The sequence below is a fragment of the Canis lupus genome, chromosome 21, assembly GCF_003254725.2.
Source record: "Canis lupus dingo isolate Sandy chromosome 21, ASM325472v2, whole genome shotgun sequence".
Lineage (NCBI taxonomy): Eukaryota > Metazoa > Chordata > Mammalia > Carnivora > Canidae > Canis > Canis lupus.
In genome coordinates, this window is record NC_064263.1 from 43,108,005 (window position 1) to 43,122,232 (window position 14,228).

The following is a 14,228-nucleotide window of genomic DNA, read 5'->3' on the forward strand; positions in this document are numbered from 1 at the left end:
TGTCAGCTTGCTGGATGGAAGGTGAGCAGGTGAGAGCGAGGAGGAGCAGGGCAGACTTGTGGGCAAGGCCTTCTGGTCTAAATGACACCCGGCCCCTGACAGTCCATGGGTCTGGGGCGGGTCACTTCTCTCTCTGGGTCAGCATGTAAAGTAGATGTGACAGTATTCCTTATCCTACCTACTTTGCCGGATTGCCATAAAACAAGAAACAAAGCACATGGGCGCCCTATTTTTTTTTTAAGATTTTATTTATTCACGAGAGAGAGAGAGAGAGAGAGAGAGAGAGAGACACAGGCAGAGGGAAAAGCAGGCCCCGTGGAGGGAGCCCGATGTGGGACTCGATCCCGGGTCTCCAGGGTCATGACCTGAGCCGAAGGCAGGCGCTAAACTGCTGAGCCACCCAGGGGTCCCTCTCTAAATTGAGGTGCCTCCGTCACCTGTGGTGTCAGGTCGTTTCACTGGGTGCCAGTAAGCAAGTGGTTGGTGTTTTCCCAGTGGATCTGTTCTTCCCCTTAAGCTCAGGCTGTGCTGCGGTCAGAATGCTGCGATCTCCGCGTGGTTGGCTCTTGTGTTGGCCCCGAACCAGCTCCTTTGCCCTCCTCGCCAGCACATTGCAGAGCGAGGGTGTTATTTAACCCTTTGAGTGTATTAAGAGAGAAAGATTAATTCTTGCCTCCCACAGCCCCAGGGACATGCACATCCCTAAAGCACTAATGTTCCCTGGAGTATTTTTACACACGTTTATGACATCCACCCCGTGACCAACCTCCACCTGAGAGAGGGTTTCTTGTTTTGTTTTGTTTTAAAGACTTTATTTATTTATTCATGAGAGACGCACAGAGAGAGGCAGAGACACAGGCAGAGGGAGAAGCAGGCTCCACGCAGGGAGCCCGATGCGGGACTCGATCCCGGGACCCCAGGATCACGCCCTGGGCTGAGGGCAGACGCTCAACCACTGAGCCACCCGGGGTGCCCCTGAGAGAGGTTTTGAATTAGACTGAAGAAGAGCTAAAACTATAAAGACATGTGCCCAGTAAGTTCCAACCCTGTGTACCTGGAGGTGCTCGGGAGCAGGGGGTGGGGATTTGTGGAGGTTCCCAGGTGTTGGCTCACTGACGGTGTGACCAAGCGTGAGTGTCGCTTCGACTCTCTGGGCCTCAGTGTTCTCATCTGTACGGTCTCCATGTGGATGGGTTCGTGGGTTAGGGCAGCGGTTCTCAGCCAAGCTGCCACACACCAGGAGCATCTGGGGGCACCGACAGATCAAAACATCCCTTAGGGTCCACGTCAAACCAATTAAATCAGACGATCTGGGGACGCAGTCTAGGGATCTGTAGTTTTCCTGTTCCCCAGGAGCCAAAGAACTACTAGTCTGGAGTCGGCCCACACGCCTTCATGAGGATGCCCTCAACCGTTTTTGGAATGGAGTGCCCACCTTGTGGCCCTGCCAGCCCCGTGGTCACCTCTGCACCGTTGCCACCGTGGCTGTTCACAGATTCACCACCAACAATTAGCTGCTGGAATGGTTTCCTAGAACATTTTCCGGAATGTAGGATCTCGAATGCAGCGATAACCTCAAGGTCATCCTAGAGCCTTGCTTGTCCTTCCCAGATTGTGCCCGGGAGGAAAGTCACTTTTCAAAGGACTTCCTCCTGGAGGAGGGCTGCTGGCTGGGTTCAGGCTCCGAGGGGAGTGTCCCTGGGGACTTCCATCAGGAACCACGTGAGCGGCGGTGATGGGTGTCCTGCAGCTGTCCTCCAGGGGTGCGGTAGTGCAGAAACAACATCCTCTTCAGCCAACAATATCCACTAATATTTCTGTAGCGCCTTCACACTTAATGATAATAGCTAGCAACCCTTTCTACACACCAAGCACCATAGTGACTAACCCTTTTACTCATATTACCAACGTACAACAAACCAACACATGGCTGCTATTATTTCATTTTATAGGTGAAAAAACTGGAGTTCAAGGTCATAGAGCTAGCTCTATGATAGACCTGGGATTTTTTTAATGATTTTATTTATTTAATCGTGAAAGACACACAGAGAGAGGCAGAGACACAGGCAGAGAGAGAAGCAGGCTCCAAGCAGGGAGCCTGATGTGGGACTCGATCTCTGGGCCCCGGGATCATGACCTGAGCCCAAGGCAGACACTCAACCACTGAGCCACCCAGCTGCCCCTAGATTGGGGATTTTTTTTTTTAAAGCTAGGGTTCTTTTTTATTTTATTTTATTTATTTATTCATGAGAGACACACAGAGAGGCAGAGACACAGGCAGAGGGAGAAGCAGACTCTCTGCAGGGAGCCTGATGTGGGACTTGATCCTAGGACCCCAGGATCAGGCCCTGAGCCCAAGGTAGATGCTCAATCACTGAGTCACCCAGGTGCCCCTAGACTGGGGATTTGAACCCAAGTTGCTTGCCTTCCGTGGACCTAAAGCACCATGCTAAACACTCCCCAGCCTACAAAGCAGCTTCCTGAATGATGTCTCTGCTGTTCCTAATAAGAGCCCTCTGAGTCCCAAGGGGCCGGGTCGTGATTACTTACTACTTTGCAGGTGAGAAAGTGAACTTGAAGGTCCTGAGAGTGGAAGTGTCAGGCTGTATCGAAAGATAGAACCAGCACTAAGATTTAGGCGTCATGACCCCTGATTTTCTGCTTCTTGAGGGTTCCTGAAGAGTCCATGGTCCAGCAGGTTCTGCTCCATCACCGTGCAGAGGGACCCATGGGTCCATGTATTCCCTATTTGTAGCTGAGATCTTATGGGGGAGAAAATCAGAGACAGACAAGGGTTATACATGATTGTTCTTTACAGCCACATCTACAGTCTCTTGGAAAACACTAGAAACACTTAACCAAAAATCAAACAATTATTGAAGAATCCCATGGTTCTAACAGTTCATAGTGCAACCATAGGGTGACTATTCTGTAGTCATTAAGTGTGACTATTTCGTCAAACATGAAATCCTCACCCAAATGCCCAAAAGATTTTGGGACCATATACATCCGAGTACACAGATTTGGGACCATATTTTCTTTTCTACATTTTCTGTGAACAGATGCCTATTTATTTTATAGTCAGAGTGTGTATACGTATAGGCATATATATGCACACACGTATGTGTGTGTGTGTGTGTGTGTATTCTTTTTGAAGCAAGCTGGGCATGTTGACTGGGCCAGGTACGTGGCGGGGGTGCTCCTGGTTTTGTGAAGTTTCCAGTCTGGCTCACAATAACCCGGGAAGCACTAAAGGCAGAGCAGCCTGTACACTCAGTGTTCCACAGCTCAGCTCCTCGTCGACTGGTGCAGACCATAAAACTATGCAAGCTCTGAGCAGAGAGAAACAGTGGACATTTTTCACCCTGGTTATTCCTTGGGAGCTTATGGGCAGGCTGGATAGATTTTTATCTCATTTTTAGCAAGTGCTTTAAGGCTTTTATTTTTTTTTTAAGCAAGGTGTCAATTGTCAGGCAAGTGTCAGGCTGTCTCTCCTTTGCAAGCTCCTCCGCCTTTTCTTCGCTGTGCTCTCTGCCCAGCACTGTGCTCCGTCCGGGGGGGCCAGGCTATCCCTTGTGGAAGTACTGGTCCTCCGGGGCCCTCGGGTGACCTAGGACAGTGATGACAGTCTGACTCGCAGAGCACAGACAGCTTTAGGCCCCACTGCTCTGGCGGACAAGTCAGGAATTCAGACAGTGGGTATTACAGCCTCTTTCCCAAATGGCCATTCTGAGAGAGGCTGGTTTGGGAAATGGAGAAAAAAATCCTCCCTTTCCCTAGTGCAGTGTCCCCCCCCAATAATGTCCGGGCTTGGTCTCTCTCTCTGCAGTACTGGCCCTACCTGTGATGGCAGGCCGCTGGTCTCCGCGGGAGGCATTGCACGGTGCAGAGTAGTGACCGTGGGTCATAGCAGGGAGGGGGCTGTCCCATGGCGGGCTCAGCATTGTGGGGGTCCTACTGCTCTGGAGGCCAACTCCCTCTCGGGAGCCCGGGCCCCGTAAGCTGCCCAGCACTTGCTCGCAGGTCCCTGGGGAGACACTGGGCTCGCAGGTCCCAGGGGAGATGCTGGGCTCCCAGGTCCCTGGGGGAGACACTGGGCTTGCAGGTCCCAGGGGAGACGCTGGGCTCCCAGGTTCCCGGGGAGACAGATGCTGGGCTTGCAGGTCCCCAGGGAGACAGATGCTGGGCTTGCAGGTCCCAGGGGAGACACTGGGCTCGCAGGTCCCTGGGGAGACGCTGGGCTCCCAGGTCCCCGGGGGAGATGCTGGGCTCGCAGGTCCCCGGGGAGACAGATGCTGGGCTTGTGGGTCCCTGGGGGAGACACTGGGCTTGCAGGTCCCCAGGGAGACGCTGGGCTTGCAGGTCCCCAGGGAGACGCTGGGCTCGCGGGTCCCTGGGGGAGATGCTGGGCTCGCAGGTCCCCGGGGAGACAGATGCTGGGCTCGCAGGTCCCTGGGGGAGATGCTGGGCTCGCAGGTCCCTGGGGGAGATGCTGGGCTCGCAGGTCCCCGGGGAGACAGATGCTGGGCTCGCGGGTCCCTGGGGGAGACACTGGGCTTGCAGGTCCCCAGGGAGATGCTGGGCTCGCAGGTCCCCGGGGAGACAGATGCTGGGCTCGCAGCACACCTGGGCGGTGGAGGCGGAGGCTGCAGGGGAGCCCGCGTTCCCAGGGGCCTCAGCCCTGTCCTCTGCGGACAGTGGCGGCGCCCGACAGAGGAGCCCCGAGGGCGGCCTGGGTCACCCGCACAGGCGTCACCTAAATAGCGTTTCGGGGACGGCTTTGACTGTCACGAGAACTTGAACTAAATGGTCCCTTTTCTCCCCAGTCTTCGTGCGCCTTCATTCCTTGGGAATTGCCCGAGGACAGACCCCTCCTCCCCCCCCCCCCAAACAGCCCCCAGGAGGGCGCGAGCCCCGAGCCCCGGCGCTGTGCTTTGTTCCCGGTCGCGGGGCCGCGGGGAAGGACGCGCCTGCCGCCCAGCGGTGGGAAGGGGAACTGCAGGGCGCCCCCGGCCGAGCCGTGGGAAAGGTGCGACCAGCGCCGCCGAGGCCAGCGGGGACCTAGGGGCGCCCGAACGGTCCCGGGGGACGGATGCACGTGGAGCCTCTCTCTGGGAGAGGGAGGTCTAGGTGCGCCCCGAGCCGCTCCCGGGGTGGGGGTCTAGGTGCGCCCCGAGCCGCTCCCGGGGTGGGGGTCCAGGTGCGCCCCGAGCCGCTCCCAGGGTGGGGGTCCAGGTGCGCCCCGAGCCTCTCCCGGGGTGGGGGTGTAGGTGCGCCCAGAGTTGCTCCCAGGGTGGGGGTCTAGGTGCGCCCTGAGCCGCTCCCGGGGTGGGGGTGTAGGTGCGCCCAGAGTTGCTCCCAGGGTGGGGGTCTAGGTGCGCCCGGAGCCGCTCCCAGGGTGAGGGTCCAGGTGCTCCCCAAGCCGCTCCCGGGGTGGGGGTGTAGGTGCGCCCAGAGTTGCTCCCAGGGTGGGGGTCTAGGTGCACCCTGAGCCACTCCCGGGGTGGGGGTCTAGGTGCGCCCGGAGCCGCTCCCGGAGTGGGGGGTCTAGATGCACCCCAAGCTGCTCCTTGGGGTATCTAGGTGCTCCCGGAGCCCCCAGGGTAGGTGGCCCTCGTGACCCAGGGCGGCAGCTCTGGAAGAAGCGATGTGGGGGGGGGAGCAGTGGCAATTTCGGGGCGAGGGGACGCGGGAGGACAGGAAGTAACGGAGGCTCAGGTACAGGGACCGGAGCTGCCCATCCCTTGTCGGCTTCCTTGGGCGGCTGGGGGCGCCTCCCTCCATCGGGGTTTGACAGCTGTGAGGGGGACCCCCGGAGCTCGGGTACTTGGTTAGACTGCCCAAGAGGATACTGAATGAGAGGGTACCATGGGGAGGACGCTAAGAGCAGGGGTGCCTGGCCCCGGGGGAGTTCCGGAGACCCCGGATGACCTTTGGAGGTGCTCTAGGTCCTCCAGCGGGATGGGGGAGCTGGTGGGCGGGTGCTCCTGCCGCTGGGCAGAGGTCAGGGCTGCCAGCCTTCTGCAATGCCCGGGCCGGCTCCCGCAACAGTTAGCTGGCCCCGAAAGTCAGTAGTAACACGGTGGAAAACCCTAAAGAGCTGATCAGAGGGGGGAGATTCTTAGAATTGTTGTTTTTAAGATTTTATCCATGTAATGGGATATTTGGGGGGAATGGGTGGGAGGCCGTGGGCGATACATGGCCAGTAGCATGGCAGGAGAGGGCGCTGCGGCCTAGAGATGCCCACCCCACAAAAACATCTAACTGGTGGCTGAGTTATGCCTAAAATGGATGAGTCCAGCAGCGCTCTAGGCGTTGTGAGAATTTGTTTTCATCCAGGAGATGTCCCTTACTTTGACTTTTGCAGCCGTCTTGCGAGCTAGATACACCTACTATCAGACAGCGGAGGCTTGTGCAGGTAAAGGAACTCCCTTAAGCTCTCAGGGCCGAGACGCCTCCGAACCCATAGTCTCACCCACGTTGCTGTTCCACAGACGGGGAGCCTCGGGGGTCCACGCACAGATCCCCGTGGCCGTGTGCTCTCTTGTAGCTGTTGTTTGGTTTGGTCCACGACATTTAACAATAATTTGGCCTTATTTCCAACATTTTCAAACGGAGAGGTTATATGTAAATATGCACATTTTCTGTGTCTTTTGCCAGGACACCTGGAAAAGGCATGGCATTGGGTGGCTGGACCATTTTCTGGTTTGCCGGGGTCCCCACGTCCCCTGATTACCCTCTGTTTTATGCCTTCCTCATTGTGTCGCCACCTGGCTTCTGAAGGTGTTTTGAGTCTATGGTCCCTGCTCTCTGCTTCGCAGCAGAGGGGCTAAGAGCGTGGCTCCCAGAGAGAGAATGCTGGCTTGCCTCCTGGTTTCGCTGCATGAGCTTGACAAGCATCTGCTCTTCTCTGTGCCTCAGTTTCTTTATCTGGGCCTAGACAGTGGCAATACCGACCCCATAGAGGTGACGCCAGACTTAATTAGTTGGTGCCTATAAAGCACTTAGACAGTAGCTCCTCTGTGTCCTGTAAGTGTCAGCCATCGTTACTGTTACTTTTCACTCTAAAATAGTATCTTTGGGGGGTAAAATAGTATCTTGGAGGACTCTACTTACACTATCCTCAAGTGATCAGTATTTATAAAGCTGTCAGAAAAGCATCGTAATAGTGTCAGAAAGACTTTGGCTTCTTCCTATTTAAAATGAGCACAGCAGGGGCCCTGGGGTGGCTCAGTCGGTTGAGCATCTGACTCTCGATTTCAGCTCAGGTCAGGATCTCAGGGTTGTGAGATCAAGTGAAAAAAAATAATAAAGAGTATAATAACATACGCATCAAATAATATAATTTGATGAGGATTTCAGCAGATAAGCCTTGTTAAAGTGTCCAGCACCGTGCCTGACGTACTAAGAGCCACGTGGTTAGTCCCCTGTCCCCCATCCCAGCCTAGGTCAGGCCTTCTCAGTCTAGACACTGTGAATATTTTGACCGGATATTTCTCTGGGGTGCGGGGCTGTCCTGTGTGTATTGGAAGATATTTAGCAGCATCAGTGGCCTCTACCCACTAGATGCCAGTAGTACCCTGTTCCCCAGATACGATGGCTAAAAATGCCTCCAGACATTGCCAAGGGTCCTCTGGGGGACAAATTCGTCCCCAGCTGAGACGCGCCGTGCTGGGTTGTTGGAGGCTCGCAAGCACGTGGCACGGTCGCTGCCCCCGCTGCCCCGTGTGAGTGTGTGGAAAGCAGGTGCAGAATGTATCTTAAAGCCCTGGGTGTGTGTGGCTTCAAGGTGAACTCCGTAAGCTTTCTGTGGCGGTAGTCCTTCGGCAGGTTTGCTTACGCCTGATTGAATTTCAGATCGCAGATTTCAGCTTTCACATTTCTTTATTTTTTTTTTTAAGATTTTATTTACTTATTCACGAGAGACACACACACACAGAGGCAGAGACACAGGCAGAGGGAGAAGCAGGCTCCATGCGGGGAGCCCGATGCGGGACTCGATCCCGGGACCCCGGGGTCGCGCCCTGGGCCGAAGGCAGACGCTCAACCCCTGAGCCACCCTGGCGCCCCCAGTTTTCACCTTTCAGTTGCAGATTCATTTCTGCAAGACATTTGTTTCCTGTGGAGTCATGAGGATCTGGGTTTGAATCCCGCTTCTCTTCCTTATTGGCTGCGTGATTCGAGTCGAGTTACTTGACCTCTTCGAGACTTTTCCCTCATTTTTTAAAAAAAGGAGGGAATAGCCCCTATGCCGGGCTGTCGTGAACACGAGATAACGCATGAAAATGGGCGGCACGGCTCCGGCCACGTAGGGAGCGCTCCAAAGACCAGGCGCTGCTCCGGGTACCGGGGCTCCGGCGTAGATAAAGCATAATCCTGGCTTTGCTCGGTTAACACTTTCCCAAAGTTACTCTCCAATATCCGGCAAGTATTTTCAGCTCCTGTTTTTCAGTAGCTGGGGAGGGACGGGTGTATATTTTCCGGACACATTTTCAGATGTGTACAGATTTCTCCAGGCTTCTGTTCCCTCCTCTCTCAAACAGATTCCTGTGTCATCAGCGACCATCCCAAAATACAGATCGAGAACTCAACTTTCTGCATGACTGCCTATCCCAACTTGACAATGGTTAACTTCACCAGCCAGGCCAATAAGACATTTGTCAGCGGGAGTGAAGAGTATTTCAAGTAAGATTTTATCTTTTTTTTTTTTTTTAACTTTCTAAGGGAAACCCAGTGAATGAATGAATGAATTTTCAAGCTGTAGTCTGGACGTGTGGGTGGCCCAAGGGATGGGTTGCATCCCTCTGCACCTTCCCTACCGACTTGAGTGATTGGAAGGAAGGTCTCTTCCCTGATGGGGCTTCTGAGAGCAGGTCGTTGTTCCTCATGGTTCTGGAGAGCGGAGGTGACTGCACGCTCTTGGGAATAGAACTGGTGCGGCTGTCCCCCCCCCCCCGCCCGATGTTGGGGACAGAACACTGCAGAGCCTTCGGCCAATGTGGTCGAAACAGACCTTCAGTAAACTAGATGTTTTTGTTCCTGTTTTCTTCCCTCTGAGCTTGAGAAGGGAAGTGAGGCAAAAAGTAAGAAAACAAGTCACAGTCAATGATTTAAAGAACTATTTTTTTTTTTTTTTTATAGTTTTGCCTTACTTTTTTACTTTCCACATCCATTTTCTCCAGTCTTTGAGGACTGAGGTTCAGGAATGCTTGGAAATCCTCAGCCACCATAGGAAGATTTAATAACATTTATGGAATGATTTCTTAAGGTCGCTGAACGTGGATTTTGTTCAATGAAGGGTAAAAAAGGAATGTTCTCCAGTTAAGTTTTATGTCGGGGTTATAAACTCAGGTGTGATCAGGGGCTTGGCAGGGAGGTGTTGAAGTATCAACAAGACGATTGGGAATGGTGGGGACTGTGGCCTGCTGCAGAGCCTGTCTGCCATGTGGGAGGGAGGCTGCGGATGCTCACCTCTAAATGGTCACTGTCTTGCAGGACGGTGGGCCAGTGCTGCTGGAGCTTCTGTTTTATTTTATTTCATTTTATTTTATTTTATTTTATTTTATTTTATTTTATTTTATTTTATTTTTTAAAATTTTATTTATTTATTCATGAGAGACACAGAGAAAGAGACACAGGCAGAGGGAGAAGCAGGCTCCATGCAGGGAGCCTGATGTGGGACTCGATCCCGGGTCTCCAGGACCACGCCCTGGGCCAAAGGCAGGCACCAAACCGCTGAGCCCTCCAGGGATCCCTGGAGCTTCTGTTTTAAAAGAGAAGTTGGAAATAAAATCCAAATTTTTATGTGTCCCTCCTATTTTACATGTTGGCAAGCTCTATTCAAATAAAACGCTGGGCTCAAGTAAAATCCGCATGTCAGTGGGGCCCTGGTTTGTGGCCTCTACTTAGATGGTAAGAAGTGGTCATTAACATCCTCACTAGTTCTCCCAATTGCCATTAATTCCTATTCCAGGTTTTCTCCCCCATATGTACTCAGAGGCTACATGCAACAGAACCAAAGGGGGAGTTAGGCTCAGTGATGACATAATTATTTTTTGAAGATAACGTAGGAGCAGTGAGAGTGGGTCTTGATTCACCCTGAGGACTGGGAGGCTGAGCTGCACCTGGTGGATACAGGAAATCTGATCACCTAATTCATGCGGTTTGAGTGATTTGTGGACCTGCTTTTGGTGGTCTCTACTAATCCTCTGGGACCAGCCGTCATCTGCAAGAAGGAGCCTTTGGAGAGGCCCGTTGTTACCGCACTGCGTCCTTGACGTGGCCAAGGCCCCGTGGGACTGTTGCCTCAGTGATTTGCCGACATAGGGAGCGTGGACTCAGGGGAGGGCCTTTTCGTTGGTCCCTAAGGTTTGGGAGCCCAGGTCGATTCCACCCTTGGTCTCTCTTTCTCAGCTCTTGAGTCCAGGTTGCCCCAGGGGTTGAGACAGGAAGGAGTGTGGCCCTGAAACGCGGCCACCCTGTCCCAGAAAGCGCGGCTGCGCACGGCCAGCCAGCCTCCCAAGGACACACTCACTGGCGGGCTGGCGTGCGCTGTTGCCAGCTAGGCCACGGTGGGTGCCACCTTCACGTCCCCCTGCAGGCCAGAACGTTCTAGGCTGACCTTTCTGCAGTCGTGTAGAGTCTGGATTCTGGTTGCCCCTTTGTTCAGGTCACGGAAAGACACCGAGCTCCAAGCGTGGCCCTGGCATCCGGGGTGCGGGACTTGATGGTTGCAGAGCTGAAGGGATTGTCTGAGTCACGACTCAGTGTCCCTCCGGCGACCTCCTGTCCCCAGGAGTGAGGCTGCCTGCCTGCCGTCGGCCAGGCTCCCCGCTACTGCCAGGCAGGCCACGGCATCTTCAGCAGACACACCGCTGCCGCAGCCCCCACGGGGGACCCACAGCCCCCTTCCGTCTGCCTGGTCCTCGTCTTTGAACACGTTCCTTGAACAAGGGCCAGCCAGCTCTGCGTTTCCGTCTCAGCCAGCGTAGGCCTGGGGACCTGGACTTAACGCACCAAGCAGCAGTTTTAGTCATCTAGCGTAGGGACTCTGTTTTTTATCTTATTTTTTTTTAAAGTATTATTTTTAAAAGATTTTATTTATTTATTTGGAGAGAGTGAGATGGAGCACAAGCAGGGTGGGGGGCAGAGGGAGAGGGAGAAGCAGGGAGCCCGATGCAGGACTCGATCCCAGGACCCCGGGGTCACGCCCTGAGCCGGAGGCAGCCGCTCAGCCGCTGAGCCACCCAGGCGTCCCTGTTTCTTAAATTTAAAATTATACAAACACAATTGTAATGTGTCCTCCTGAGGAGAAGAACACTACAGAAAATACATAAAAATCGTCCTTGACAGGTCGGAGTTCCTTATGTTAAGATGTCAGCCTGGGCAGGGCCTGCTGGCCAGGCTGGGTCAGGACCCCAATGCTGTGGGGCAGGTTCCACTCGGCCCGGGGCAGCTCGGGGTGCCAGCGGAGCTGCCTTAGCCTTGTTCACAGGCTGCCCAGGGCCATGGGGGGCTGCCCAGTGTGTAATTAGGAACCGGGTAAACCCAGCTGGCCTTTTTGCAGACAGCAGTGCGCTGGCATCCAGACCAGAGCATCCCTCACCCTGACCTCAGAGGGTCCCTAACCGGGAGGGCGGGGAGGGCTGGGGGTTTATTCTGGGCTCCTGGCTCTGCGGGGAGCTCACAGCCTGCAGACTGTCACCTCCCTGCCCCTTCTTCCCCCTCCCTGCTCTCTCTTTCCAATTCTCAGGTACTTTGTGCTGAAGATCTCTGCTGGAATTGAGTATCCCGGGGAAATCAGGTGGCCACTGGCCTTCTGCCTCTTCCTGGCTTGGGTGATTGTGTACGCGTCCCTGGCGAAAGGAATCAAGACTTCAGGGAAAGTAAGCACTTGTGGTTTTGGTTTTGTTTTTAAAGGTTTTATTATTTATTTATTCATGAGAGACACAGGCAGAGGGAGACGCAGGCTCGCTATGGGGACCCTGATGCAGGACTCGAACCTGGGACCCCAGGATCACACCCTGAGCCGAAGGCAGATGCTCAGCCACTGAGCCACCCAGGGGTCCCATCACTTGCGTTTACCTAAAACAAATCTCTAGGCACCACCCCCCCCCGGGGGTGGTTGTGTCCTGGGGCCACTGCAGAGCCCTGGGAAGAGAGTCAGGATGCAGGCGGGCAGTTCTGTCCCTGACGAGTGACTTCACTGCCATCTGTAGAATGGGATGATGACACCTTTCTTTCAGGGCCATTTGAGGGCCCCAAGGAGACAGAGGCACCCCGAGCCCCGGGGAATGGTGTGGGTCAGGGGGGTTTCCTTCCCCTCCCGTCGGGGGCCGGCTTCCTTCAGCAGATGGGGCCCCTCCAACGGCTCGGTCCCTCCCCGGACTCCAGAACTCCGGGGCTTTTTGCCCCCTGGGCTGGCTGCCCAGTCAGTTAGTGCTTCTGCCGAGAAGCTGGAGAAAGAGCAGCATCATGAGGTGGATTCCTCTCGCTCCTGCTCCCGTGCTCTGGGCTTTTCACACCATTTTTGCAGCCCCCACCCGACAGTCCTGCCGTCGAGCAAATCCTGGCCGCGGTTGCTGAGCGGCCGCTCAGCTGGCCGTGTGGACGGTGGCAGTGCCACCCCCGGCCCAGTGCCCGGCGCAGAAGGAAGGAGCCCGAGGACCGCCTGACGTGCTGCTCATTCTTGCGACAGTCACTCGGTTTTCCCTCAGCTTCCTGCTGCTTTAGAAACACCCCGTTCAACAGTTGACCAGTCGCTTGGTGACAGCTGGTAATACTTAGTCATCCCTAGGGTCATTTGCATGGCTCGGGATGAGACCCCAGACGTCTTTCGGGCCCAAGGAGCGCGAGTTGACGGTGGGGGCCTCCGACCTGCCGACCTGCCGTGGGTGATTTGGTCTGGGCGGCCCAGCCGGGGCTCGCTGTGGTCACACTCAACCCACTTTGGACGGATCGGGCCTCCAGGGCACACGGGTGCCTCCCACCTGCCACCTCCCAGGCAGGCTTCACCCCCCTTCCCCGGGCGCCCACACCTGGCTCCCGTCCCCACAGAGGCGAGGCTCTCGTCCCCGGGGACGTGGACATGCTCCCAGGTACCTTCTGATCACGTCTTTCTGCTGCGCTCTCTGTAGTCTGGAACCACAGGGACTTGAGCTGTGGGCTCCAGCAGCTTTGTCAGGATTGCAGGAGGCGGGTGGTACACCTCTAACCACGGACGGTCGGGGGAGAAGCAGACTGGGGGTGAGGAGCTGGGTTCTGGTCCTCCGGGGCCTCCCCTGGCATTTGCTGTGTAGGGACCTCTCCACCTGGGCCATGAAACCCGGCTGAGCCTCTGATCTGCTCTTAGCTTTTATTTGTTTTTCTGCTAAAATGAAAAGCGAATTTTCCTTAGCCTCACTATTGCAGAAACCCTCACTCCCCCCATTTCTGAAGCAAAGGCAATCCGGCTGGGTGACGTCTAAAGTGCCGTAAGCTCCGATGTTACTCTGTTTGAACACCTGCTGGGGGCGCTGCCCTCGGTTTTTCTCTCTGGCCTCAGTTTCCCCTTCTGTAAAATGAGAGCTGGGCTCAGATAGCCCCTGAGGAGCCTGTTGGCTCTGAATGAGTGGTTAAGACCAAACCATGATTCTAAGGCAGCAGGACGATGGGGGAAATGCTGACATGACCCTTGCAACAATGGCCCGTGTGTCCTGCGCTGCCTGAGGTCCTCGCCGTCTGTGGCTTGGAAGCCAGCCACGTGCTTGCTTAGCACAAGTGGCCAAGTATTTGCTCAAACAAATCCCCCTGGCAGGACTGTCGCTGACAACTCGAGATGGAGACAGGGCAACCTCAACCGTGGTTGAAGTACCCAGGCAGGTCTCTAGCAGGATAGGCTAGAGGGGTGACTGCAGGAGAGGAGGCGGCAGGTAAGGACAGAGAACAGCAGCCCTGTCGGTGACCTGGGGAGGGATGGCCTGCTGGCTCTGGAGTTAGTCTACGTGAGTTCCAATCCTGCCTTTACCACTTTCTCATTGTGAAACGACGCAAACTACTCCACCCGCAGACCTCAGTGTTTGCATCTGTCAGTTGGGGATATCAGTACGCACCACGTAGGATTGTTCTAAGGATTCCCTGAGGTCATGCAGGTACATACGGTACGGGCATGTGGTCAGCTCCGCGCTAGCTTTAGCTTTTCCCATTTTTCTGATTATGAATGACGGGTGTGTTGACTGGGCACTGCGCCA

At 55.1% G+C, this 14,228-nt stretch overlaps 1 protein-coding gene across 1 annotated transcript in view; it reads left to right on the forward strand.

The window, feature by feature from the left end:
- The window catches only part of SLC6A5 (solute carrier family 6 member 5), a 56,410-nt gene that overhangs the window by 7,242 nt on the left and 34,940 nt on the right, over positions 1-14,228 (forward strand). The window contains exons 5-6 of the mRNA XM_035704228.2: positions 8,544-8,685; positions 11,753-11,885. Of these exons, the coding sequence (XP_035560121.2) occupies positions 8,544-8,685; positions 11,753-11,885 (275 nt within the window). The remainder of the gene's footprint in view (positions 1-8,543; positions 8,686-11,752; positions 11,886-14,228) is intronic.